This window comes from Fundulus heteroclitus, unplaced genomic scaffold (assembly GCF_011125445.2).
Source record: "Fundulus heteroclitus isolate FHET01 unplaced genomic scaffold, MU-UCD_Fhet_4.1 scaffold_44, whole genome shotgun sequence".
NCBI lineage: Eukaryota > Metazoa > Chordata > Actinopteri > Cyprinodontiformes > Fundulidae > Fundulus > Fundulus heteroclitus.
In genome coordinates, this window is record NW_023396857.1 from 503,032 (window position 1) to 530,340 (window position 27,309).

General features: G+C 46.4%; 2 protein-coding genes across 8 annotated transcripts; both read left to right on the plus strand.

The window, feature by feature from the left end:
* On the plus strand, positions 1–6,944 carry srsf7a (serine and arginine rich splicing factor 7a). Of its 3 annotated transcripts, XR_004929407.1 has the most exons (9): positions 1–229; positions 1,796–2,029; positions 2,113–2,289; positions 2,386–2,478; positions 2,658–2,699; positions 2,792–2,836; positions 4,507–4,605; positions 5,275–5,822; positions 6,168–6,944. XR_004929407.1 is itself a non-coding variant. In XM_012856382.3 (8 exons), exons 2-8 carry the CDS (start codon positions 1,806–1,808, stop codon positions 5,366–5,368), a joined length of 774 nt encoding a protein of 257 aa, XP_012711836.1. In that variant the 5' UTR covers positions 1–229; positions 1,796–1,805; the 3' UTR covers positions 5,369–6,944. The 3 variants fall into 3 exon arrangements, 2 of the variants coding, with proteins under 2 accessions (XP_012711836.1, XP_012711837.1); XM_012856382.3 differs by having other exon boundaries at positions 5,275–6,944; XM_012856383.3 differs by lacking the exon at positions 5,275–5,822.
* Positions 6,945–8,181: 1,237 nt separating this feature from the next.
* Positions 8,182–27,309, plus strand: LOC105920757 (heterogeneous nuclear ribonucleoprotein L). Of its 5 annotated transcripts, none has more exons than XM_012856384.3 (14): positions 8,182–8,306; positions 8,972–9,087; positions 12,180–12,417; positions 14,903–14,988; positions 15,138–15,234; positions 16,988–17,060; positions 20,703–20,735; positions 22,368–22,439; positions 22,518–22,765; positions 24,394–24,515; positions 24,606–24,807; positions 24,900–24,957; positions 25,053–25,199; positions 26,829–27,309. In XM_012856384.3, exons 1-14 carry the CDS (start codon positions 8,232–8,234, stop codon positions 26,885–26,887), a joined length of 1,626 nt encoding a protein of 541 aa, XP_012711838.1. In that variant the 5' UTR covers positions 8,182–8,231; the 3' UTR covers positions 26,888–27,309. The 5 variants fall into 5 exon arrangements, with proteins under 5 accessions (XP_012711838.1, XP_012711840.1, XP_012711839.1 ...); XM_012856386.3 differs by having other exon boundaries at positions 25,053–25,163; XM_012856385.3 differs by lacking the exon at positions 20,703–20,735.

The window sequence follows — 27,309 nt, forward strand, 5'->3', positions numbered from 1 at the left end:
AAAGAATTGCAGAAGAAGAAGAAGCAGTTAGCAACCCTGCTAGCAGCTGGAGGTGAAGTGGCTGTGGACAGACATGCGGGAGTGTGATTAATATTCGCGTTAGTGGCGGTTATACGACGTTACCCTTCAGTTCTGCCCCCTTGTTCCTTCGGTGCGACCACAGGCTTCTGTTAGAGCCCGCCGGAGCGCGGTCTTCTCCAAGCGGAGTCAGAAGAATCAGCAGAAGAAGGTAAGGCCGGCGAAGGCGTGCTGCCGCCCGCCATTGTTGATGACCTGGGCTCGGACTATTTCCTGGATCTAACCGTTCATAGATGGGTGCTGCGGCAGCGGCTTGCTCTTTAAACGTTGTTGTTTTTTAGCTGTATGTTTCAGAATGGTTTCAGTTTACCGTCGTTTACTCCAGCTGAACCAGACCTTCCAGTAGGCCCGCTACGGAGGCCCGCTGCCCGTTTGCTGCAACTCATTTTTTATTTATCGGGATTACGGTGGATGCTTTGCGTAGTCACGCCGGTGGTGGCGGCGTACTGAGTTTACAGATTGTTCTGAAACACAAAAACAGGCGTTTATGGAGACTATTCTCAATAATAACCTGGGGGAAAATAAGAAAAATAAAAGGCGAAATGGTCATTTACGCAGGTGCAGGTCGGAAGCTCCGAACCAGTTCCCGTGTGGATGCGAAGCGCTTAGCATAGCCCAGTCCTCATTAGCATAGATCACCTATTATTTTAAATAAAACCGACGTATTTATTGTCATAAAGACATGTTTACTGGGCTTTATTTGAGCCATCATGGCGTCGGAGCGCCAAACAGGACGCGTTGGTTTCGGTTCCTGTTCAGCAGGCGGTTAAAAGCTCGTTACCATGGAGTCCGTCCACCTCCGCGCGCACAGGGGAAATAAATATAAAAAAAAAAATATATATATATATATATATATATATATATATATATATTTAAATAAACCTTTATTTAACACATTGGGATCAAGACTTCTGTAACAAGGAGTGATCTGACCGCAGGACAGGCAGCTACACTACGAGCAAATTAAAGAGCAACCTTTAGGAGTTTAATATTAGGAGGATGTAAATGTATAATTATAAAAAACTGTTTTATTTGTTTTGCCAGTCCTGCTGTTCTAAACATTAAGAAACATTCGTTTGTTGGGTTCCTCCGTGTTAATATATTCACCGTTTATTTATCTCGTTTTATTTTTAAGATTAATGCTAAATCTTCTTATGTCGGGTTGGTTTGAATGAAAATGATTTCTCTCCTTCCATGCATCCATTTTATTTATTTCAAAGATTCAGTCAAAAACATAAACCTAAAATAAAAACAATTTATTGAATAAGCCATAGAGACCAGGATTTTGGTTCCACTTTGCTCTCTGAAGACGTTTAAATCTATAAAGTGAAATAGAAATAATGCAAATGTCTGTTTGGTGCAAATATGAATGACTGAGGAATACATTTTACAGCGTAAATGTTTTATAGCCTTCAACTCAATGCATCAAGGAAGTTATTTATGTGACAAATGATTAGAGAAAATAATTATTTAAATAAAAACTTGGCGCAAATGTATAGAAATGTGTATTTTATTTAGTTTCCTCGTGAGCGTTGTCCTCTGACGGTCTGAATTAGCCGTAAAAAGGTGAAATATTCCAGCATTTATTGGAAAAAGGAACAAAAATTGTCTTGTTTTCAGAACTGATCTGCCTGTAGATGAAATAGTTTTCTGCTCTGGTATCAGAACGCTTGTTTCTCCTCAGTTTTACACATCTAAGGTTTCCTTCCCTCCTCAGGTAGGGAGCGATGTCCTACTATTCGTCGTCCCGCAGCTCGTCCCGGGCCACCGACTGTAAAGTTTACGTCGGAGACCTCGGTAATGGCGCCGCCAAGGGGGAGCTGGAGCGCGCCTTCAGTTATTACGGCCCGCTGAGGACCGTGTGGGTGGCCAGGAACCCCCCCGGCTTCGCCTTCGTAGAGTTTGAGGACCCCCGAGATGCAGAAGATGCTGTGAAAGGCATGGATGGAAAGTAGGTCGCATCGAGCCTTTAGTGGATAAAACGCACAGATTGGGTTATCAGCCACTGAACGCGTGGCGCCTCTTTCCTCCCAGGATCCTGTGTGGTTCCCGTGTTCGCGTGGAGATGTCCACAGGAATGTCCCGGAAGGGCCGCGGGCGCCCCAGCCGGCGGCAGTTCGACCCCAACGACCGGTGCTACCAGTGCGGGGACCGGGGCCACTACGCCTACGACTGCTACCGCTACAGCAAGAGAGGCCGGCGCAGCAGCAGGTGAGCGGCGGCGGCTCTGCTTGGAGCCAGGTTTGCTGTGGCGTGGCCCTCAGGGCTCAGGAGAAGGTTGGTGATGGTTTCTTCTCTGCCTCCCAGGTCTCGCTCCAGGTCCCGGTCCCGCTCCAGGTCCAGATCTCGTGGCCGGCGCTACCGCTCTCAGTCCCGCAGCCGTAGCCGCAGCTACAGCAGGTATGGCGGCGCAGAAACAGGCGGGGCCGCTGGGATGGTTGACCAGTACAGGCTGTGTGCAGAGCGTCTTTCTGTTTTAGCACCACACCAGAGCCTGCGTCTGTCCCGTTAGAAACATTCCTGACGGGTCTGGGTTACGGCTGGTCCTTCGCTTACTTTGGTCTCTCTCTGTTTTCCAGGAGCCGCCGCAGATCTCCATCATACTCCAGACGCAGAAGCAGGTGAGAGCAGATCTGGAGCCGGCCGGTTGTCGTCTTTCTGTAAAAACGAGCCACAGTTTTAATAAAAGCATTCTTTGTTTCGCTCTCATCAGGTCTGGGTCCCCAGCTCGCTCCAAGTCCAGGACCTCTGTGAGAAGGTATGCTGCGTTAGTCTCAGCGGGGACAATCTGAAATACTCTGTTAGTCTGACCAAGGTGTCCAGGTCCCCCGCGGTCATTCAGGCAGTCGGCCGACCTTCTTTGGATTGAAACCTGACCGACTAAAGCTCCTCCAGCAGCATTTGTCCCTTTCTTATCCATCTCAGAGTAAATCTAGAGTCCTACGTGTTACAGTGATGACGGCATTCCTGTTTAGTGCCGCTGCTCTGACCTCTTAACCCTGCCGACTTTTTTCACGGAGCATTTTTATTTTTCCACCGTTGACCTGAAATCGGTCTCTGGTTGGGATCCCTTCAGATTTCCTCTCGTTTTCCCACAATCCCTTACATCAATCTGTGGAGTTTTAACATCACAGCAGGTTTTATGATGCAGGAAAATTATTTGGCCTTCTGGGAAATGATGTGAGAGGAACTCCTCCAGTGAAAACAACTTGTTTTCGCTGTAGTAAACTTGTTTTAGAGCTGATTCAGCAAATATGTTGGGACTTTTGCCAACAGGTGAATCAAGTTGTTCTTCTCCTGTTTCCTTGGCTCAGATCAAATGTCTGATGGAGACAACTTCCAGGTGATGTGGTTTTAATCTGGGATTTCCTCCTCCAGACTGTTTTCACGTTCGTTAAGCACCGGTATTTTGTTGTTTCGCCACGACTGCCACAGGCACCAAAACTGCTGCAAAATCTCTGCTGGACATCTTAGAGCTGGAGACCAAAATGTGATTTAAATAGTTCAGGGTGCCACGTTAAAACCCGTGTTTCTTTTTTTTATTGCCTAATTTAAGACAGATTGAGGTTAGCAGTAATTGCAGTCCAAAGTCAGTGATGAAGGCCTTTTAAACGGTTGATCTGCAGCAGTTTCACCATAAAGGTAACTTCAGATGGCTCTTCAGCACAGCTGCTCAGTCATCAGGTAGATGAATGAATCCTGGCCCAGGCTTAAAGCCCTTCTTGAGCAGGTCAAAGGTCAGCTGAAACGGACGGTCAAGCCTTCCTAAATATTACCGGTTGTTTAAAAGCTGCTGTTGTGTGAGGCGTGTTGACGTGCAGCGTCTGCAGCATTTATGCTCCCTGCAGCTTTTCCTCCAAAGTAGCACTATTCTCCGTGACACTAGGTGGCAGCGCTGCGCTCCTACGCCAAGCGTACTACAGCCTACGACACGTAGAAGTAAAAAACGTTTCCAACATTTAAGTTTCCAAAAGTGACGTTGGTTTCTGTCCAGGAATGAACAACTTGTTGATTACGGTGATCTTAATGACCCGAATCATAAAGATGTCGATATTTACGAACCTCAGCCAGAAGGAGCGGCTGCTCGTCCGCCATGTTTTACCGTCAGGACTGTCCTAGTCGCTGGGACGATCCCCCGTGTGCGCTGAACGGAAACCTTTGTAATATGGCTGCAAGACGCTGCAATATGGCAAGACGATTTAACATTTAATCAGTAAGTTTAACTAGCCCAAACTATTATGAATTTAGATTTAAGATACAAATAAAACTAAATTGCAGTAATTTTTAATGAGTTGGCTAGGAAAAATTATGTTGAAGATAACTGTAATTAATATCCAGTCTAGCGATTAAATGTTAAAGGTCTTGCCAAGGAAGCCGGATCTCTGTTGTCACGGAGCAGAACTGGTCATTAATTGTTGGTTTTCTCAGTCGCTCTAGGTCCCGGTCTCGATCCGGCTCTGCTCCCAGGGGCCGCTCTGCGTCCCGCTCCCGCTCTCGCTCACCATCTGCTAACCACAAGAGAGCCAGGTAAATCCTCAGCCTTATCGTGTGTAGCAGCACATGGGGGGGGGGGGGGGGGGTCTGATAAATGTGTAACAGTTCTTCCTGCCATTGTCTTAGATTATATGTGTGTAGCTTCACCGTAGGAGAAGACTAGAGAAACCATTTTATGTGCGAGGTTCAGGCCAGAGTCAGCCAGGTCAGGTGCTCCACTGTAGGTCTGCCTTCCAGCCGGCGGCGGGGGGGCGTGCCGCTGCCAACCAGCCCCCCCCCCCCAGTGGCGAGACGAGATGGACGATCCGAAGACGCTCCAGAGCTTCCTCAGCCTCAGTGGTGGACAGGGCGGGGCGCAGCAGGAGACCTGAGCTGTTTGTCTGGAGCAGAGAGGGTTCAGCAGACTGGACCTCCTGGGCTCTCTTTTCCGGATCCGACGGCCCCCCCGCTGCCCGTGATCCGGATCCCAACCGGCCGCCTGGATCCGGAAAAGAGAGCTCATGACAGAGGATCTGTGCTCAGCCGTGACCCGGGTTCTCCTGCTCCTCCACGTCAGGTGGAGCCCCTTTTTAACCAGTGATGAAGGCTAAGACAGTAAGAAATGTTAGAGATCACAGACAGATGTTTGCTAGGTGAGATCAGCTGAATCAGCGGTGAACATCTTTGCAGAAGTTTTGTTTATTTTTCATATTTTCTTTAAAGCGTGTGGTGGGAGCTGAGCGCTGCACAGACACCGCCGCTGATCCCAGGCCCAGGGTCTGCCAGCTGGCGGTGTGCACGTCCTGCGGGAGGGTGACTTAAGCGCTGACCTGAGATCAGCCTTCGCCTGCGCCTGACGTTAGACAGCAGCGAGACAGAGGTCGACCTACCGACCGCACACACCCCCCCACCCCCCCTCAGTGAACGGATGACTGTCTGTTCAACCGACGCACGCGCTCAGACGAGATCAGCCCGCGCACACATACGGTTGTTCTACTAGAGTCACCCGGCCAGCCTTCAGATCTACCAGAGGGCTGACCCGCGCAGATCAGAGCTCGGCCTTTATTAACCCCGTACCTGCCACGCAGAGCCCCCCCACCCCCCCACGCTGCCCGCCAGAGTTCTTCGCCTCTGACTTAGCTTCTGAAAGTGAGAGAAAGAGCTGACGAGAGATCAGTCTTCAAGAGCCACTCCGAGTTGTAGTCGTCCGTCCTTCAGTCCTTTGATCCTTCGCTTCTCTGTACTTGTTGTTTCTGCCGCTGTCTCCAAAGGTAACCAAAAAAAAATCAACCCCCCTGACAAAGCTCATGTTGATGGTGACAGGAAATGCTGAGTGTGCAGATGTGTGCAGATGTGTGTGGGAGTGAGTGGACGTGTGAATGCGAGCAGCACAGACACATGAGAAGCTAAACATGCTGCCACAGCTTTTCTCTCTTACATCTCTTAGAATAAAGCAGATGATTGAGCTAGCGTGCCGTAACATGTGCTTATGTGGCTTATGTAAACTTTGCAGAGCAGTTTTTTTTTTTGTCTAGAGAATCAATGCAGATAGTCTATAACTGTGCTTGATCCATCTTCTCCTGTTGCAAGCTCATTTCTTTCCGTCTCTGTTTCAGTCGCTCCCGCTCAGCGAGTCCACACCGAAGCCCCACGCCTGCAGACGACTGAGCCCCCTCCTCCCACCACTGTCCTAAACAGACACCCCCCCCCCCCCTACCCCCCCGACATCCTGTCTGTTTTTACAGCAGCTGTTTTTGTTTGGGTTTCTTTTTTTTTTTTTTTTGGTTTTAGTTGGTCTTGTCTCTTATTTCCAGATTATTTTTTTACCTTCAGGACTGCCAGCTCCAGATCGTCCGGGATCAGAGACAGAAATATAAATGGTAGTTTTTTTTTTTTTGTTTTTTTTTTAAATGTTGTTGCTGCTGTGTAAGTAATTATTTTTCAAAAGTGTAGCGCAGGTAGGGATGCATCGCCTTTTTAATACATTCGACTTTTAGCAGTGAAAATTCAGTTCTTCCAGCACAACGGGGCCGACGTTCAGCTCAGACGTGGGAATCAGAAACGGGCCGAAGCGTCGACAGTCCCTCGGCAAAAAAACTTTCTCTGAGTCGTTGCTTTGGTGTTAAAATGTTTTCTTTCTGTCTCCCGTTCACACCAGCTGACAGGAATAGCTGCTGGTCTGCATGCCTCTGAATTAGTTTGTTGTTTTCTGCCCTTCTCCTTCGTGTCGTCGCTGTGCTGAACGGACTCCCTTTGCGTTGGTTTACCGGCTCTGACTGGATTTTAAAACACGATGCTAAAAGTTGGGCCAGCTGGAGCGTTATTTTCTGTTCTCGGCTTTAGAAGTGAACGTGTGGCAGTTTTATTTTGGAATAAACATCTTCAACACCTCACGCCGTTGTCGTATTTCTTTCCATCAACAGGATTAGTGTTATTATCACAGTGGTATTGTGCTTATTTTATATGCTTAAACCTTGTACATGTACTGCTGGTACTAAACACAGCTAATAAAAGCTCTTCATGAACCAAGAAACTTCAGTGCCAAGTTTAAAAGATTTCTAAATATTCTCAACGAGCAGATTAACGGTGAGCGGTGGAACCAAGCTGTTTCTTCAAACACTCGCAGCAATTGCCCTAAAGCGGCCTGTATAGTCAGTTATTTCATCATTACTAGTGCAAATATGTCTTTTGTTAACATGGCAGCTATTGTGAAATATAATAGGCATGGGAGACATACTAGACTTTGCTGGCAGAGGCAACCATGTGCTGCTGGAATGTTGAAAGGATGCCACATAGTTAAAATGTCTAAGACCTGTTGTGATATTGGTTTAAATTGTCAAGATGCTGGTCCTTGGTGTCTTATTTCATATGGTATTTGTAAAGATTTTCCAAATTTAGACATGAGCACTGAGACCAAAGAACTGAAAACTATTAGTTGTTGACCTAAATTTAATTGGCCTACTGCATTAGCTAATTGGGTTAATTTCCCTGTAGGTTGGGTTAAAGTGCTTTTGCACCTTATCAGATCAAAGCTGCAGCTCATCTAAAATGCTGTGGTCAGAGTTCGGCACCAAAACCAGAGGGAAAAAATCTTATTAAAATTCTCATAGAGGCTCGTTGGATGTGAACCATGGAGACCCATCGGGTCATCAGAGATCTGTTTACACTTTGTTTCCAAGACCAGAACAAAACAGGCGGTAGCAAAATTTTATTTCTACATTTCTTAATTATGAAATATAACCAATGAGAACGTAAACTGTGCATAAACAGCTACTTTAAGTCATGATTACGGTAGTATACTGAACTTGTCACGGCAATCGTGTCTATGAATCTCTTGTCTTTATTTTTTTCCTCATATTCATAAGCACCGTTATTTACCTTTATGCATAACTAGTGTTATATAAATTAGTTTTACCTAAAAACCTTTAGTGTTGTCCTTTAGTACCAAGTGAAAGTAAAAAAGTGACAACAGCCTAAATGACATTGCTGGATTCAAGCGTCTGGGGCACACAAACTACAAACCCGCCCCCGTCTCGTCCTATTGGCTCACCTCAAAGACCGGCAGCTCCCTGCGCCTATCAGAGCGCGTGGCGTCAGTACAAGGGGCGTGGCGACGCATGCCTCGTTTTTCATGAGTTTTCCGTCCATTTCAGTTGAGCGTTCTTTTTTACCGGGACAACATGGCTACTGCAGCGAGCCGTTACTACAGCGAAGACGGCAGGGCAACAAAACGACAGAAAATCGACGGAATGGCGGTGAGTCCGCGACGAAACGCTTGCGCAGAAACCGCCTTTTACTTCCAGAACAACCGAATCAAAGTCTGCTGGCGTGGATTATGTATGTTTTTTAGCTTTTTTTTTTTTTTTTTTTTTTTTTTTTTTTTTTAATTCATTGATGCGCGCGCCTGGAAACCGTTGTTCCACCGCACGCCTCGTTTTAAAGCGGGATTAGCTTTACGTCTTTGTAACGCTGGCCGATGTAACCCGGTCCAAACTTCAGCCGTTTGACCCAACTTGTGCTTCGTGGGCCGTTCGCTCTGAACGGGACCCGGAGAGGGCGGTTTCCCCCCCGCCGGGCCTCGTCTGAGCCCGGCTTTGTTCTAGTACCAGTAACGTTAGCATGGCTCGCTTCGGCTAACAGACCGTTTAGCTAATCGGGCCCAGGGCTGTTTATTCCGCACCCCCCTACTTTAGCTCGGATTAAACAGTGACACAAAAGCGTGGTTGCGGGTTCTAAACGGGCCCAGACGGAGCAGCTGGTTCCCCTTCCCCCAGCGACCACCGGAACCCAGCCCCAGCAGCCCGGTTCCGCTCCCACAGCCGCCCCGCTGTCCGCTAACTCATTCTGGGTGCTGGGGGTCCAGCCAGTAGGGTAGAAGCGGTCTGGTGACGGCCTCTTGTTTTCTCCCCTCACCCCGCAGGGATACGAAGACCCACACAAGACCCTCCCCTCGGTGGTGGTCCATGTCCGGGGGCTGATGGACGGAGTGACCGAGGCCGACCTTGTGGAGGCCTTGCAGGAGTTTGGAGCCATCAGGTGAGTTAAGGCAGGTGATAGCAGGAGGGCATGGGGACTCCCGGCTGGAGCTGATCTGCTGCATTTCTGTGGAAACACACAAACATTACATGTTTTAATGAAATATCCCTGACGTCTAGCTGGTGGCGACTGACTCTATAAACCATCTTTAATCCTAGGCTTTGGTTCAGGGTGTTGGGATTATGTCTGCGTAAGGTGAGCAACGCTGCAGGTCAGCCGCCAGCGTTTCTTAAAGGTTGTGGTCAGAATGGAGAAGCCGAGGAACCCTGCGGCTCAACCACATGTCAGACGGAGTTTCTGCTGTCAGATGGACGGCCTCGCGTCATTCAGGGAGACTCGGTGTGTTTCCCCTGCTAGGGAGGGCAGAGCTTTCTGCATGGAGCTGCAGGATGGTGACCCTGTCACAGTATTTATATCAGCCGCCCACTATGTTCAAACCCAGATGTCCGTTAATCACCGGTTAACGCTCTGAATGTTAAAGGAAAACTTTGGTTCCTGTCTACAGCATTGCTGCGCGCCTCACTCACACACTGTAGTTTGTTTTTCTCTGGTTCTCAACTAGTCTAGACCATCGCAATTTGTCCCCAACGATGTCCGTGGGAAAAGTACAATTCAGACACGCGTTGTCCCAAACGTTTAGTGTGGAATAATTTGCTCCCCAGAACCTAAAGTGGTTTAAAAAAATGCAAACAATGGATCATGAGCAGCTAAACACAAACGTCGTCGCTTGGTACTACAGTATGTTTGGCTCTACAAAGTAAACTCGTTCATAAATGCCTATTAGTTAAATAAATGCATCCTGGATAAATCTGTGTTGCGACTTTTTGTTGGATGAGCTGAATCTTTGTCAGCCGTGATCAGTTGACAGGATTCAAATTGGCACAAAGTAGGGATGCAATCAAAGATTCGACTTAATTAGATCAGTTTGTTCCATCAGATTAACTGATAAGTTTCGCTTAGACGGCCTTTATTTTAGTGTTAGTATGGCTGTCATTCAGCGGAGAGTGCTGCCGGTCGTTCTATAGTGGAGCCAGACTGTCATGGCGGAAGCAACGCCAAGCGGCCCCAGCGAAGTCCGTTGTGGGATTATTTTCACACCGTCTAATGACAAGGATGCAAAAGGCTCTTCCAGCGGCTCTGTCTTTAAATGGAAACACCCAACGATGTCCGTAAGTTAACGACTGAATAGCTCCCAGTCAGCCAGGCTGCATGGCGGAACGGCGGCAACATCTCAACCAAAACTCACTGCGTTGCTCAGAAGGCGAGGATGTTACAGAAGCGAAGAGAGTTACAGTAAAAAATGGAAACACGACGGTGGGGAATCAGGCTCCTGTTATAAGTTTTAATAATGTGAGAAAACCACAATTTGTTGCTTATCCACTCAGTATTTAATGCAGGCGGCACAATAAGCTGTTAGAATCATAATGATGGGCCTCTTAAAATTCAGCATATTGTAAAAAATAAATAAAAATAAAACCCTTCGTGGTATGTAAGAGAAAACTGGGGTTCTTAAGAAAATGAACCAATTAATGGTGAGTTAATTAGGTCAACTTTAGATGAACTCAGTAATGGATCACTGGCATCTTTAGCATAAACTCTTTATTAGGTAAAGTAAACTTTAGTCTCCTAACACAATGATCTGCGTCAGTCTGCAGTTACTGTTTTAAGTTGCTAATATATTTAACCTTGTGGATAAGTTGGCTGTTTAAACTTGGGCTTAAACGTTGATCTGCCCTCAGTTACCTTAAAATGACCCGACTGACTTGATTTTTGACTCCTTTGAACATTCGGTAGATAAGAGAAAAATGCGTCTGAACTCTGCGAGCTTCACTATCACCTCCATCTGCCTCTGAGACACGTGAAGTGTTTGCTGTTTATTAGCAGCAGCAGTTGCTTTTATGGTCATCATGACGTTTTCTAACCTCTTCAGAGTCGCTCTTGATCTTACAGAAGGAGGCGACACGTCTGTTTACTCACAGCAGAGCAGAAACAGGAGCTAGGAGGCGTTTTTTCTAGCCTTTGCTCTCTGGAACGCTGTTGGTGTTTGAGGAAGCTGCCGTTACTTTTATCCTAGAATCGTTCTCAAGGAAACGTTTCTCATTTACAGTTACTGTGGCTCTGCATGCTACAATGTAAATATACGTCACAGGAGGTGAATGTAATGTCATATCTTTAATAATGCACCAGGTTAGTGTCGCCTTTGATTTAAGTGTCTGAATAGAAAGAGCAGCTGTAGATATTCTCTGGGTCTGTTTGGGTTTTCTGCTCCACAGCGTGTTTGTGAAAACATTCAGGGAGTCAATTTGGTCCTCACAGCTGCCACCGTTTATTCATTTAAGTGTTAATATGATACTAGTGTCAATATGTTGCATAATTACAGTCATGATATTCGGTTAACATCTAAAAAATTTTTAATACCAGCGATCCGATCTAAGAATCAAAAAAAAATCGGTTCTAAATCTTTAGAATCGGAGTCGATTCATGAAATGTGAATCGATGCCCAGCCTTGGTTTACAGACGCAATTAATTTTATCTAATGGTGCTACCAGGACATAAAATAAACAACCGGCCTGGAGAGCCGGATGTGTTTATCTGCTCTCTGATTGGCTGTTATGTTCTGCAGCTGGTTGGTGGATTGAATTCTTGCTCTTTGGTCCCTGCAGTGGGAACGCACCTGGTGAGCAGGTAACCTGCACCTGCTTGCTGCTCTCCTCTGGTCTTAGTTACTCCTCACACCCACATTAAGCTTAGAAAATGCACATTTGTTCACCTCCAGTTGGATTTAAATGGTGCTGAAGAAGTCGTGTCGTGTTCAACTGACTGTCCTTTAGATGTTTTTCTGCGTTAGCGCCTGATTCAGTAAAAGTCGGTTAATAAGCATCAACAGAAGGCCGGTGTCCTGCAGGTCCACGCCAAGCGCTCGCCGCTCTAACACTGACTTATCGCCGGTTCTCCTGATGATGATCTGGAGAACAGGCGAGCCGCCATCGCTCCGCGTCCCGATCAGGACACGATGTCCAGATGGCGTCTCTAGATTCTAGCCTGACTTCCTGATGTTTACCCGCCGAGCTTTAATCCGTTTTCTCTTTCAGTTACGTGGTGGTGATGCCCAACAAGCGGCAGGCGCTGGTGGAGTACGAGGACATGAACGGCTCGTCCACAGCGGTCACCTACGCTGCAGACAACCAGGTGTACATCGCCGGACACCCCGCCTTCATCAACTACTCCACCAGCAAGAAGATTTCCAGGCCGGGCGACTCGGACGACTCCAGGAGCGTCAACAACGTTCTCCTCTTCACCATCATGAACCCCATCTACCCCATCACCACGGTGAGACCAGACGGCGGTGACCGGGGGTCCCGTTATGCCCCGCCGTTCGTTTTCCCTCCATTCTGCAGCAGATTAGTTCTCCTGCCGTCATGACGAAGGATTTTACTACAGCGCTGGACCGGGAGACGGAATTAGGCGTTTCTTACCTGCATTTCTGGAAAGATCAGCCACTTTACCTTTTTATTTATTGTTTTCTTTTAAAATAACTCTGCGTTCCTGAAGCGGCGCTGAAACGTTGAGATAAGATAAAGAAACACTTCCAGCAAGTGGAGCAGCACGCTTGACTGATTCTGGCTCCTGATGCAGATTAAGATCGTAGGTGGAGCAGAAAACACTTTGTGCTCATCAGGCTCACGTCGCCAGCAAAGAAACTCAGTGGATTATTTACCTCAACTTCAAATATTAATACAGCCTGAATGATATAAAGGGAGCCATAAATTATACACCTACAAGAAAATCAGTGTTAGGTCATTTTTAGAAGGATGGGTGAAGCTAATTCTGGCTAAGATTAATGAACATATCAATTATTTCAATAACTCCCTTTATTAACTGCAAATGTTGATTATAGCCAATCAAAGCTTTAGTTGGTTTAAGGTTAAACATAATAACTTAGAAGTGGACCTGATTAAACTGTATTTTCATATTTCATCTTGGTTTGCTGCCACGTCCTCCTCATGCCAGTCAGGTCACACCTAAAGATACGTAATCAGTGTCAGATGAGTGCAGTGTGAGAATTCAGCTTTAATTCTCAAATAACGCTCACATCACTCATCCGTTGACCTTTTTCAGTGACTCTGCCGCTAACTCGCTTTTTCTGCAGCATCATCAACATTGTTTAATTTTGTTATGGTCTAATATTCTCCGTATGCCTTCATTAAACATTTTTAATTCCACTTGTGGGAAATGCGCACTTCCTGTTTCCTGCCGTCGCCATGGTGAATCTCGTTACCTGCGTTCCATTGATGTGTTTTCACGCTCGGGCTGAGCTCAGTGCTGATTGGCTGCTGAGTTCAGCTACCTGATGGAATCGCCTGATCTGAAACTGAAAACCTGAGGATGACGGCGTGAGGCAGAACTACTCAGCGTAGCTCTTTGATGTTTAATGGCTCAAAAATAATACGTAGGCAGATATACAGCAGCTGTTCATATGGACAATATATAAAGATCTGAAAGCTGGCTGACAGCCGCTGCTCTTAAATCAGTATTGATTAAATTTCTTTAACATCACCCAGCTCTGTAAATGTAGTAGATTAAAAAAAAAACAGATGTATGTTATAAAACTAGACTTGTTCCGTCTTTTAAAATGTTGTTTTTTGTATAAGAAAATTTTTAAAAATGCAAATATCGCTCCATTTTTACTACGTGATTCGTGGATCTGCTTATTTAGGCCGTTAAACCCTGAAACTTAACAGGAATCCCTGAGAAAGCAGCCGTACATTAGATGTTTGTTGCTTTATGAAACGTGTCGCTCTCCTTTTCCCAATGCTGACGAACATGACTGTGTTTTCGTCTCCACCCAGAACTCAGCGGTCTGTTGTCTGGTGAATATCAGCACAAACTGAAACTTCTTTGCTTACAACTTTGATTTTTTTTTTTTTTTTTTTTTTTTTTTTTTTTTTTTCCCTTCTCTCATGACTTGATGGCACAACAATATTATCTCACGATATTGAGGATCCCTGGGTCAATGTGAGCTTCTGAGCTTTCTGTGTCTCTGCTCTGTCTTCTCTAACATAGAAAGTACTCCTGGGTCAATGTGAGCTTCTGAGCTTTCTGTGTCTCTGCTCTGTCTTCTCTAAGCCCCAGTGGGTGGAGGCAGATGAGCGTTCACACTGAGCCTGGTTCTGGTTCTGCTGGAGGTTCTCCTCCCTGTTAAAGGGGAGTTTTCCTCTCCACTGTCGCTTCATGCATGCTCAGTATGAGGGATTGCTGCAAAGCCATCAACAATGCAGACGACTGTCCACTGTGGCTCTACGCTCTTTCAGGAGGAGTGAATGCTGCTTGGAGAGACTTGATGCAACCTGCTGGGTTTCCTTAGAGAGGAAACTTTCTCACCAACCTGGAGGATCTGATGGAGTCTGACTTTAGAAAGAGACTTGAGATGATATGTGTTGTCAATTAGAGCTAAATAAATTGACTAAATTTAGCCTGTGTGTTAAAAATTAGGATCGCTAAGGTTCTGTCACATTGTATTAAACTTGTACACCCTGAGGTAAATCTCAGATCAGCCTTCTTCAGGTTTTGCATGTTTTCCCTGCTTCAAAACAGCAAACGTCATTTTAGTGTGTTGCTGAACATTCGTGTGCCTGTAGTGCTGAAGCAGGAAAACTTGTTAAACGGGCCGGGCAGATCAGGGTCGTACGACACGGCTCTAGATGAGTGACGTGAGGAAGAGAGCAATCGGATTATCTGACAGTCGGCGTTTTGTTTCAAACTGAGATCTTGTTTCTCACTGATGAACTGTTTTCGCTTTTCTCTCCTTCTGCAGGATGTCCTCTACACCATCTGCAACAACTGTGGACCTGTGCAGAGAATCGTCATCTTCCGGAAGAACGGCGTCCAGGCCATGGTTGAATATCCTTCCAGTGTTAAAGTCTCTGAGATTTAAACTGTTGGCCTGCGGGTCAGTTGGTGCCGATGGAGTGGACAAAGTGGCTGGATTCGTTTCGTGTTTACAGGAAATCAGTTTATTTCTTCCACGTTGCCTCCTTAACCACCAACACATTCGACTCTGTGCAGAGCGCACAGCGGGCCAAGGCGTCGCTCAACGGCGCAGACATTTACTCCGGCTGCTGTACTCTGAAGATCGAGTACGCTAAGGTACGACCGCAGCACGGGACGCCAGTCTTCACCAGCTGCAGATGCATTAAGATCCGTTGATCTGCCGCTCAGTTCTGCTGTTTTAATTCCGTACAGACGTCCATTTATAAACTGCCATGTTTGTAGAGGTGCTAGATGTTAGCAGAAGTTACCGGCTTTGAAAAGCCACTGAATCAAACCCGTTCACAAGGTTAACTGTTTAACTGAAGCTGCTTTGGAAAGACCAGGATGTCTGGCCTCTGGAGGCGTAGATAGTGGGCGAGTAGGTGTGAAGTTTAGCTTCCGCCGCTGGTTCCATAATGCAGGTTTCACTTATATAAGCATCCATTGTTAAAACTCTTGGTGACTTTTAGAAAGACTGACTTCCTCAAGTAGACATTAGATGTCGTCATATAGATAAAGTGAAGACACTGAAGGTGAATTACTAACTAGTTTAATCAGGTGGATCACTAACGAACTATGAGTCACACTTTTTTTTTTTTTTTTTTTTCATAGTTTAGCCGATCCTGTGACTTCTAGTCAGGTTTAAACGTTAATTCATACTGACCAACATGAACCAAGCAGTAAGCATTACCATCTATTGACACAAGAGGGCGCTCTAGGCTTGTAAAAACTATGTGCTGCTCCTGTACCACTTAAGAATAAATTGAAACATGAACGTACAAACAACAGAGCACTTTTGTTTCGCTGTTTCAGTCTGCATTCATGCAGGGGAACGTTGCGTGATGCAGCTCTAAGGACCCAGACCGAGACAGAACCTGTTACTGGGCTGTCTGTTAAGCTAATGGCAACTAGCACTAGCTTACCCGTCTGTTGTCTGGGTGGGTTACAACTTTGCTGAAGCACATGAGCTTTATGTTGCTCTGAAACATCCGTATCGTACTGTTAGCTTAGCATATGGCACCGTTACCCTACATGCTAACGGTGCTACATGTACCTTTACCATATAGCACCGTTACGCTACATGCTGACGGTGCTACATGTACCGTTAGCATATAGCACCGTTACCCTACATGCTAACGGTGCTACATGTACCGTTAGCATATAGCACCGTTACCCTACATGCTAACGGTGCTACATGTACCTTTACCATATAGCACCGTTACGCTACATGCTGACGGTGCTACATGTACCGTTAGCATATAGCACCGTTACCCTACATGCTAACGGTGCTACATGTACCGTTAGCATATAGCACCGTTACCCTACATGCTAACGGTGCTACATGTACCTTTACCATATAGCACCGTTACGCTACTTGCTGACGGTGCTACATGTACCGTTAGCATATAGCACCGTTACGCTACATGCTGACGGTGCTACATGTACCGTTAGCATATAGCACCGTTACCCTACATGCTGACGGTGCTACATGTACCGTTAGCATATAGCACCGTTACGCTACATGCTGACGGTGCTACATGTACCGTTGCAATGATTGCATGTAACATAACATGCTAGCGGTAGTACAACTGAGGCTAAAACCAAAAGTTGATAGCTGTTGAACTGATCTCTGCGTTTATGCAGCCAGTCAGGTCTCTGGTCTCACCTGATGCCAACGGTCAGGGTGATGGGATGGATGGAGCCTGCTAGAGGCTACAAAAGGCCTGAGACTGGGGTGGAGGTCCACCTTCCAGCAGGACAACTACCCTGAACATGTAGCCAGATATTATGAGAGAGTTTAGATCAGAGCAGATCCGTCAGGTCTGAAGGTTTTATTTCAGATATAAACCGTTTCTCATTGTTTCCACAGCCGACCCGCCTGAATGTGTTCAAGAATGACCAGGACACCTGGGACTACACCAACCCCAATCTGGGGGGTCCAGGTAACCCCTCCTAGACACATTACTTACTGAGTTCACCTGACAAGCCCATCACTGCCGACATGGAGGCCCCCCTAGTCTTTACAGACCGTACCACTAGTCCTGGGGGGCTTTGTTAGCCTCTTCATAACAACCTCATTAACAATGACAATGTGTGTGGCTTTCACACTGACCAGGGGTCACACAGGAGGGACACGGGGGGTCAGAGTTACCGCCACTCTGCTGGGACGTGCAGGAACACGCTTGCAGCCGGAAAGAAAACAACCTGGAGCGTGTCGATAGATATTAGTTTTTGTTTTTGAAGGTTGCGTAATATGTTGTCAGATTGGAACGTACGCTGCCGTAGGCGTGCGAGTATCTGGAGGCTAGAATTCTTCCTGCTGGTGGCATGCAGTATTTCTGGTTTGATAATGTTGATGATAAACGGGAAAACTCCTCAGTTCCTGAACGTCTTTACGATCCGTGTTTTTTTTTTATATATATATATATAACTCAGATGTTTTAAGGAGATGCTAAAGCATTTTTTTTTTCTTTCCTTGGCAAAGACTCGGCTGTGTTTTAACCTCCTACAAGCCGAGGATTGCAGTCGCCTCGCACAAAAGCTCCAAGTCATAGTAGTAAATTATTACATGGTTCCAGTTACTGTTACATATTTACTATAAATAGCCCTGAAATGCTATTTTTTTTATTTTTTTTATTTCAAAATGGAACAAAGCAGTGACTATTTCTCCATCCAGTGATCACTGCAGCTTTCTGGTTATAAAGCGTCGGGTGTTTTAAAATCTGGCATTAGCATTGGTTTAGTTTTTGCCTCTTTTATTATGTTTATATAATGTCACACCATCAGATTGCATTAGATCAGTTTAAAAGGATCCGCTGTTAGTTTCAACAATAAACTTAATTTAAAAAAATCTATTTTAGATGTAAAAACAACAGTAAAAAAGCAGCTTATTTTGACCAGGAGGTTTTGTCCCAGGCTGGAGCTTTAATGTCTCAAACATCGAATTATTTAAAATAAACAACGCTTAGCCTGGTGGCCTGCCAGGCTTATAATACGCTGGGGAAGCACTGAAAGGATAGACAGTTTTTTAAGTAAATGAATTTACAAGTTACCGTATTTTTCGGACTATAAGTCACATTTTTTTTAATAGTTGGGCCGATCCTGCGACTCGTATATAAACTTTAAATGGTAATTCATATTAACAGGATAAATCAAGGAGTAAACAAGTTAAAAGAGGTGCTCTCTGCTCTTTAAAACTATATGCTGCTCCTGTAACACTAAAGAATTAATTGAAAAATTAACTTTTAGACAATAAAGAACACATATTTGTATGTTTCTCGACTTCAGTCTGCATTCATGCAGCAGAGCGTTATGTGGTGCAGCTCTAAGGACCCAGACAGCATCAGAACCTGTTACTGGTCTGTCTGTTAAGCTAATAGCAGCTAGCGCTAGCTGCTGTTAAGCTAATAGCAGCTAGCGCTAGCTGCTGTTAAGCTAATAGCAGCTAGCGCTAGCTGCTCTTAAGCTAATAGCAGCTAGCGCGAGCTGCTGTTAAGCTAATAGCAGCTAGCGCTAGCTGCTGTTAAGCTAATAGCAGCTAGCGCTAGCTGCTGTTAAGCTAATAGCAGCTAGCGCTAGCTGCTGTTAAGCTAATAGCAGCTAGCGCGAGCTTACAGCTCTGTTGTCCAGGCGGGTTACAACTTTGCTGATAAACCTGAGCTTTATGTTGGTCTGAAACATCCGTGTCGTGCTGTTAGCTTAGCATGTAGCATGGTTACGCTCACAGTCTGATTTACTTGTAATTTTGGGTTAGGGTTGCTACAGCCTTTTAAAACTTGTTGTAGTGTCAGGTTTTTGTCTGTCCTGAAGCGGCCTCCCCTGCTGCAGCGTTGTGCTTTGACAGCTATGCTGCTGCTTTGGAGCGTTTATGCAGCAGAGTTTGAAACCTTCTGTTTCTTTGCATAAAGGGAGTAGAGCTCCAAAAGAACCGAGTGTCAGACTTTAGTTTTTACGGCAAAGATAAAATCTGTGAACTTGAAGGTTTTCCTGCTGACTCAGCAGGACGGTGGAGGGTTGCTGCTCCGTAGAACAGGCTGGCCGTTCATTTCCTGTTTCTGGTTTCTGGTTCCAGTCCAGTGAGTCTGAGCGGCGCTCAGGAATCCTCTGAGGAGTTTTTTTTTTTTTTTTTTTTTTCTTTCTGCTTGCGACCGGCGTTCCTGCGTCCCTCGCTGCTCCACCTCCGCGTAGTTCATGGAAACCACTGGAGGCTGATTCTGGTCTTTTCCGCTGTGGCGTCCAGTGAAGCAGCTTCACTGGAAATCTGTTGTGCTTCGCCTCAGAAACACAAAAAAAACACAAACGAAAGCTTGGTTTAGTGGAGGTTTAGTGGTGGGAACAGAGGCATGGACCAGCATCAGTGGCTGTGGTCTGAGCTGCAGGGACAGGCGGACCCCTCCCTCCCTCAGTGAGGACACAAGCACGCTCACACAGACGGCCCAAACCCGCCCAGACACAAGGAGGCGCCCTACAAGACACCGTCCACGCACCACCCAGTAGGACTGATTCTCATTCCTCTCCGCGGAGCCACCGCCATGGGGGGCGTGGGGAGTTTTGGGCACTGAGCTACACTCGGTTCCCTCCCCCCGCCGAAGCAGGACACACCTCACATCTCCAACGTCCCGCCGGACGGAGCCTCGCACCACAGGAACGCCGCCGCACACTGATACAAACCCATGGCCGTCACATTTTAAAGGCTGCGACACATTCCACCAACACCGAGCCGTAGGCAGTCAGAGCGGAGCCGGCGTACGAAGACACGCCCCCCAGCACACCACGCCCACTCAGCCACGCCCACTCAGGCCCATTCTGCCTCCCTCACATTCCCCTCATGGATCTCTCTCCTTCTTTTTCTTTTTTTTTTGTTTCCTCCTCTTTCTGCATCTTCTCTTCTCCCCTTCTATTTTTTTTTTGTCCTGCTAAATGTTTAGATTTATTTTTTCCTCCCTGAAGTCCTTTCTCTCTAGAACCTGTGTAACGCCTTCCATGTAATGCAGGTTTGGCAATTTGCGGCTAAGCGGGGCCGCCGTCCCATCTGAGCTGTGCTCTGTGGCCCAAGCAGGACTTTCCTTCTAAAAAGCCCGCCGGCCGGCCCATCCCCAGCCCAGCCATGAGCAATCCTACTTGATAAAAGCCCGAATGAGAGGCGGGGGCGAAGAGGAGGCGCTCCCTCCCCCACAGGAGGAGGAGGAGGAGGAGGAGCGTGGATGAAATGAAGTGAGTGGAGAGTGAGGGATCTGCTTCAGCTAGTGCCTCCCCGTGTTGTTGGACCTGCAGTAAGTACTCCGAGACCCTCCTCGGAAAGTAGCTGCACCACATGACCACCGCCCCCCCCCCACCACCACCTCCACCACCTCCTCAACAGCTCAACAGACAAGGCACACACCTCCTCACACACCATTCACGCTGCCGATGACTGATTCCCACTCAGGCTTCCCCGTTCGGATGTACCGATCCGTGCGCCGCTAGCCGCTCCGCACATTTGACCCGCCGCCCCGACACTTAGCAACGGCTTGTTGTCATGTTTGGCCTGTGAACGTGTGACGGTGAATAACATGGCTTCCACTCTGATTGTTGTACCTGTACAGATGGTGATGCAGAGGGCAATGGGAGCGGTGCAGGTGTGTGTGAGCGTCCTCACCTCTTCTCTGTAAACTCAGCCATCCGTCACTCGTCTGTTTGAGGAATCCCCCGTTTCACCTGTTGGGCTCCCCTTCAGACCTGGCGCCCGCATCCGACCCAAACGGGCCGCTTAGCTCCAGGTTCTGACCCGACTGAAGCGTCTTTTAGGTTTAGTCGTTTTTTAAACTGTTAATCTGGGAAGGGCTGGACGATGTAGAGGAAAAAAACAGCAATAAAATAGAAATATTGATCGATAATTATCAACAAATGCAGAGCAAATGTTTCTGAACTAAACTTTATGACCTTTTCACATCATTACTTTTGTTCTGCCAACATTGCTGAACTTTTATAATCAATTAAAATTTAAATGTACACAACTGAACATTTACTGCATATTTGCACCATTATTATTTCGCACTATAAACATGGTGGAACACACTTATCACTGCTGCACTTTATATTGAAATGTTATTTTATTTCAACTGCAATCTCATTATATTGTTGTAAGCTGTATGCGACATTTTGTTTTATATGCACTCCTTACTTACAACCTGACAAAGTTTGTCTAAGTTAAGTGCAACTCTGGCCCTTTTAGGCTGTTGCTTAGCAACCTATTTTTAGATAGACACAAATTCTTAATTCAAACTAAACCCTTTATTCAACCAACTATTTACCAAAACTATGTTTTTAAAACAGAAAAAAGAACGTGTGATCTCTGAAGTCTCTGGAGGGGGTGGAGCTTAGGTCCTGGGTCTGCGTTGTGATTGGCTGGGAGGATGTAGTGATGCAAAAGGAAGGAAAACTTTTATTCTATAGAACTTTTTATAGACTTTTTTTATTCTATCGATCATCTAATATTGTTAATTATCGTCCGGCCCTAAATCTGAATGAAATGAGATTTTAGAATCAGTTTCATGGATCAACGAAGAAGGCGGCTCGTAAAAGAACGGCACCAACGTTCTAATGGAGCCTTTAGTCGCTCAGTAGGAGGAGCATCGGTGCCGCGTCATGAAGGAACCCAGCAGACGGGCCAGGGAGGAAGTTCTGGTCCGGCTTAAAGCTGAGCTCTGATCTGGAGGGAAGGTGGACCTCCTGCAGAGCCACCAGGACACGGAGGTCCACCTGAAGCAGAGGCTGAATCAGAAGCAGCCAGGAGGCCTGCGGCGACTCTGGAGGAGCTGCACAGACCCACAGCTCACACGGCAGAACCAGAACATCTGGACTCAGACTGGTAGTCGGTCACTTCAGGCAGTTTTTGTAGACTTTGGCCACACTTGTCAGCGCCGGTTGTTGTGGAGCGCATGTGGGTGCCAGGTCTGAATGCAGCCGTAGATCATCTGCATCCACCTCATCCCTCGGGTCTCCTGCTAGTCCACGTCAGGTTAGGGTAGAAGGTCCGGTCCGTCGGACGCAGAGGGTCCGGCTCCTGGAGGCGCTGCAGTCCATGCCGCCCTCTTCATCGCTCTGAGCGGCGCTGAGAGCGATGAAGAGGGCGGCATGCTGCTGAGCCTCTCAGATGATCTCTCAGCATGTCTGTAGACCGAGGCGCTGCTTTGTGTGGAGCTCCGTCCTCCTGCTGCCGTTGCTGCTAACGCGTCTCCTCCTCCTCTTTCTGCCTCCTGTTCCCGTAGAAGACGTCAACGCCAACCCCAACAAGCGCCAGAGGCAGCCCGCTCTGCTCGGGGACCATCCTCCAGAATACGGTGAGCTGCTCCCCTCCGCCAGTAGGAACCCGCCACCCCCTAATTTAACCGTCTTTAACTCTCTTCCTCTTCCTGTAGGAGGCGGTTACCACGGCTACGAGGAGAGCTACGGGTCCCCTCCCTACGAGGGCCGCCGTATGGGTCCCCCCATGAGGGGCCGAGGAGGCAGAAGCTACGGGCCGTCGTACGGGCCTCCTCCCCCGCCTCCCGGCGAGTACGGCGCCCACGCCGACTCGCCGGTGGTCATGGCGTACGGGCTGGACACGGCTAAGATGAACGCCGACCGGGTCTTCAACATCTTCTGCCTGTATGGGAACATAGAGCGGGTCAGTACCTTCAGGAACGCCAGAGGGACGCTCCACCGGTGGGGGGGGGGGGGGACCTGTAGTCCAGATTATGTCTGCTGCAGTTGGCCGTTTATTTACTTTGATTTATTAAAGTTTTATTAAAGCTTTCAGACGTTTTAGGGAACTCGTGTAGATCTTAAAAGTGAACAGAAGGCGGCGTGATTTACTGCATAGGGCTTTACCATAATTCAATTCAATAAATAAAAAATAAATAATTCAAACAATAAATATTGATCTATAGACGTATATCAATGATAGAATAACAGTTTTCCTTTTTACATTCTAACTATGTAGGTTAATATATCATTACATCCTCCCAGCCAATCACAACACAGACCCAGGAACTAAGCTCCGCCCCCTTTAAAGAGTTCAGAGAGCATATGTTCTTTTTTTTATTTTTCAAAAACTTGCAGTTTTGGTTAAAAGTTGGTTGAGTTTGAATTCAGTGTTCTTTATCTAAAAACAGGTTAAAATGGGCAAAAATGTATGTTTTGTATTTGTTGAAAATTCAAAACATACATTTTACAATAGAATCAATATTTCTATTTTATCGATATTATTTTCTACATCGTCCAGCCCTATAACTGGAATCAAATAAACTAGAAATTGCGTTGGAATCATGATTCCTTTGTTTGATATGAAGGTTTTTAATCGCATATATTAGGGCTGAACAATGAATCGCATTTTCAATATAATCGCAATTTTAAAAAAAAACGCAATTTCCAAATCGCAGAGTCAGCAATTTTTGGCTATGTAACAATTAGTGAATCAGACACGTCCATTAGGTGTTGGTAAAATGTTTAAAGTGGGTTTGCCTCCACATGGAAGGGAAGACAGTTGCAGCAGTGAGATAATCTAATTTTATTATTTGTTTTAGAGTTTATATAATCATACATAGCATTAAGTACAGGTCAATCAGTTTAATACATAGACTTGCTTGTTGGTTGCACTTTATGTTCAACAATTATTGATGTCCAAATCCACTAAAAGCTGTTCTCTTGAATAATATTCTGATTAATAGAAACATTAAAAGTTCTTGTTTTAAATAGTCCTTGTTTACAAACATCTTTATTTAGAGGCCATTTTTGTTGCTTGTGCTAAATGCAGAGAAAAGTCATAATTGCAATTTTGGTTGAAATATATTGTAGGCAGAACGCAATAATTTCTGCTCTGAGTTTAGATGCTGCGGGTCTTTTAGCAACTAATCTGCACAGCGAGGAAACAAAATGATTTGTTGTTTGTATATGTTTAAAAAGACATGATAAATTAAACTGGAAAAAAAATCGCAATATTAAGAAAAAAAATCGCAATTAGATTAATTTCCAAAATCGTTCAGCCCTAGCATATATGTGATTATTCTTTGTTCACAGAGCAAAGTTTTTTTTTTTTTTTCATGCTGGGTAACTGGAGACGTCTTCCACCAGTCATTTTAGCTTCTAATAATTACCAGGCTACTATTTAAATCCAGTAACCTGTGGTAAATGTCTGAGCGTAGAGCTAGAACATGTAGAATGTACCTCCTGTCTCCATCCTCGGGACAAACCCAGGAGGACGGGAGCCGTCTGTGGAGCCGCTGGCTAACCTGTCCTCTCTCCTGACTCCTACAGGTGAAGTTCATGAAGAGCAAGCCCGGCGCCGCCATGGTGGAGATGGGAGACTGCTACGCCGTGGACCGGGCCATCACACACCTCAACAACAACTTCCTGTTTGGCCAGAAGCTCAACGTGTGGTGAGTTCTCTCTGTCCAGGCCCAGGTTCTGTGGCCGGGTTTCCGGGTCGGGTCTCCGTCTGAAGCGCTGCTCTCCTCCTCCTCCTGCAGCGTGTCCAAGCAGCAGGCCATCGTTCCGGGTCAGTGCTACGAGTTGGAGGACGGCAGCAGCAGCTTCAAGGACTTCCACGGCTCACGCAACAACCGCTTCGCCTCGCCGGAGCAGGCGGCCAAGAACCGCATCCAGCACCCGAGCAACGTGTTGCACTTCTTCAACGCCCAGCCAGACGTCACCCCGGAGATCTTCTCTCAGGTGGGTGGAAAACAACATGGCCGCCGTCTCCTGCAGCGTCACAGTTTGGGCTCGTCTCCCTTAACGAGTCTTTGCCGTGAATGTCTCTGCAGATTTGTGAAGAGCTCGGGGTTAAGAGTCCAGTCAACGTCAAACTGTTCACAGGAAAAAGTAAGAACATTAGTCAGAATAAATGTTTTCCAGGTTTCTGACGCCTGTAGAGAAGAATCTCTAAATGTTTCTGAACCGCTGCTTCCCGCCAACAGATGGCGCCGCTCCCAGTGACCGCAGCGCCTCCGGTCTCTTGGAATGGGAGTCGATCAACGACGCCATGGAGGCGCTGGCTCTGATGAACCACTACCAAATGAAAAACCCAGGTGTGGGGGGGCAGGCGAGCAAAGGGTCAACAAAGGGTTTGTCTAGATCACACACCTCTATAACTTCTCTCTGATGTTCCCCTCTGTTGGTCCCTGGGGTCTCCCACGCCGCTCCTCAGGGGCCAGAGTCTGTCTGGGTTAAAGTGTGAAGGAACCTCTGAGCCGCTGGATAAACACGGCGAACATTTTAGGTTCTTCTTCTACATTTACGTCTCCCGTCGTGCTGCCATCAGAAAATCTAGATCCAGGGGCTGAAATTAGCGTAAATTTTCCATCTGGTTAGCTAGCTGCCACATGGCGACTAAATGTTTGCACCAAAGAAATCGTGTTTTTCAGTCATCTGGGCAGATGCTTCTTTGTTTCTGCTCGTATGACGACAAACACTCAGACACGTGACGTGAGAACAACAGCAACAACGTCACGTCTGTTTGCTAACAACTAGCGTTTAGCTCAGGCTAATTACGTAGCATGATTACCGTATATTCGGATATCAGTCGCATTTATTTAGAATTTTTTTTTTTTTCACCCAATCCAAGACTAAAAACTGACATTTAATCTGGTAAATCAATTTATTAAATCGCACAGCTGCCTCCACAACCGGCTGAATAACGAGGATCATATCTGGGAGGATGAATGGAGTAAATTAGCTTAACAAACCAGCAATCAGCAAAGTTCTCGGCAAAATTACGGCTAAATCAGACGGTGAGCGTAACACTGCTAAGCTAACAGTACGACACGAATGTTTTAGAGCAACATAAAGCTCACGTACATCAGAGAAGATGTAACCGGCCTGGACAACAGAGCTGTAAGCTAGCGCTAGCTGCTGTTAGCTTCACATACAGCCCAGTAACAGAGCTGTAAGCTAACGCTAGCTGCTGTTAGCTTCACAGGCAGCCCAGTAACAGGTTCTGTCTGTTTCCTTAGAGCTGCACCACGCTACGATCTGCTGCATTAATGCAGACTGAAACAGAAAAACATACAAATATGTGTTCTGTCTTTGTTTATAAGTTAATGTTTTAATTAATTATTTAGTGGTACAGGAGCAGCATAGTTTTCACAAGCCTAGATCGCCCTCTTGTGGCTACAGACGGTAATGTTTACTACGTGCTTGACCATTTAAATTTGATATACAAGTCGCAGGAAGGGCCGAACTATGAAAACAAGTACGACTTATAGTCTGAAAAACACGGTATGTGGAGATATTTAGCAGGAATCAGTTAGAATAATTATTTTGGCCGGTTAAAAAAAAAAATACACATCTACCGCCAACTTGGCCGGTGAATCAGGAAGTTGATTTCAGACACTTTGTAGATCAGCTTTCAGTTTCCTCTAGTTTCTGCTGTTTCTGCTACGCTTCAGTAAACGCAGCGTTGCAGGTGGCGGTGGGCGGGGTTCTGTCTGTAGCGTTGCACCAGCAGGTTGTGGTTCGCTGGCAGGAAAACACGAGTAGCAGGAACTGCGTCAGGGATTCCCCCGTGGAGCATTAGAAGCTGAACGGCCATGTTTCTGAGGGCAGGTGGAACCGGGTCTGGGTTTCATTTAGCTCTGAGGTTCTCTGGTTGTTCCTTTTTTCCCCAGATAAAGCTGCATTCTGCTGAATTTCATCCATGCTCTGCTGCGTAGACAAAGTCCTGAGCCTGTGGCGTGTGCTCCTTCTGCTTCCAGGTGGTCCGTACCCGTACACGCTAAAGCTGTGCTTCTCCACCGTCCAGCACGCCAACTGAGAGCAGGTCCGGGTCCAGAGGATGGAGGTCGTTCCCCTGAAGTCCAGGAACGGCGTGCTCACACCGAGTCCCAGCGGCTGCTCGTCACGCTCCTCAATCAAACCCGATCCGTATTTGGAACGAAGCCGCTGGTGCGACGAGCGTTTAAATTTCACATTTGTGGCCCAGATGTGGTTCAGAGCGTCGGTTTCTGTGTCCACACCATTAAGTTGTCCGTTTGACATTTTGTATTATGACGTGGTCACCTGATGTGAGAACTGGTTTTATGGTCAGACGGCTGGAGATGCCTTTATAAACTTTTATTATATCGTTAGTTTTTTTTTTTTTCTTTAATTACTGACTGTTTTAGTTCTGTGTGTTCAAACATGATGTGCAGTTGGAGAAATGTTTTGTTCTAAGAAAATAAAGGAAAACCCTCTGAA

What these genes read in the sequence shown, in the direction of transcription:
- srsf7a (XM_012856382.3), top strand. Translation starts at nt 1,806, where the DNA reads ATGTCCTACTATTCGTCGTCCCGCAGCTCGTCCCGGGCCACCGACTGT. An exon ending in AGAGGCCGGCGCAGCAGCAG is followed by an intron (nt 2,290 to 2,385) that starts GTGAGCGGCGGC and finishes TCTGCCTCCCAG; the next exon opens with GTCTCGCTCCAGGTCCCGGT. An exon ending in TCCAGGACCTCTGTGAGAAG is followed by an intron (nt 2,837 to 4,506) that starts GTATGCTGCGTT and finishes TGGTTTTCTCAG; the next exon opens with TCGCTCTAGGTCCCGGTCTC.
- LOC105920757 (XM_036131497.1), top strand. Translation starts at nt 8,232, where the DNA reads ATGGCTACTGCAGCGAGCCGTTACTACAGCGAAGACGGCAGGGCAACA. An exon ending in AGAAAATCGACGGAATGGCG is followed by an intron (nt 8,307 to 8,971) that starts GTGAGTCCGCGA and finishes CTCACCCCGCAG; the next exon opens with GGATACGAAGACCCACACAA. An exon ending in TGAAGATCGAGTACGCTAAG is followed by an intron (nt 15,235 to 16,987) that starts GTACGACCGCAG and finishes TTGTTTCCACAG; the next exon opens with CCGACCCGCCTGAATGTGTT.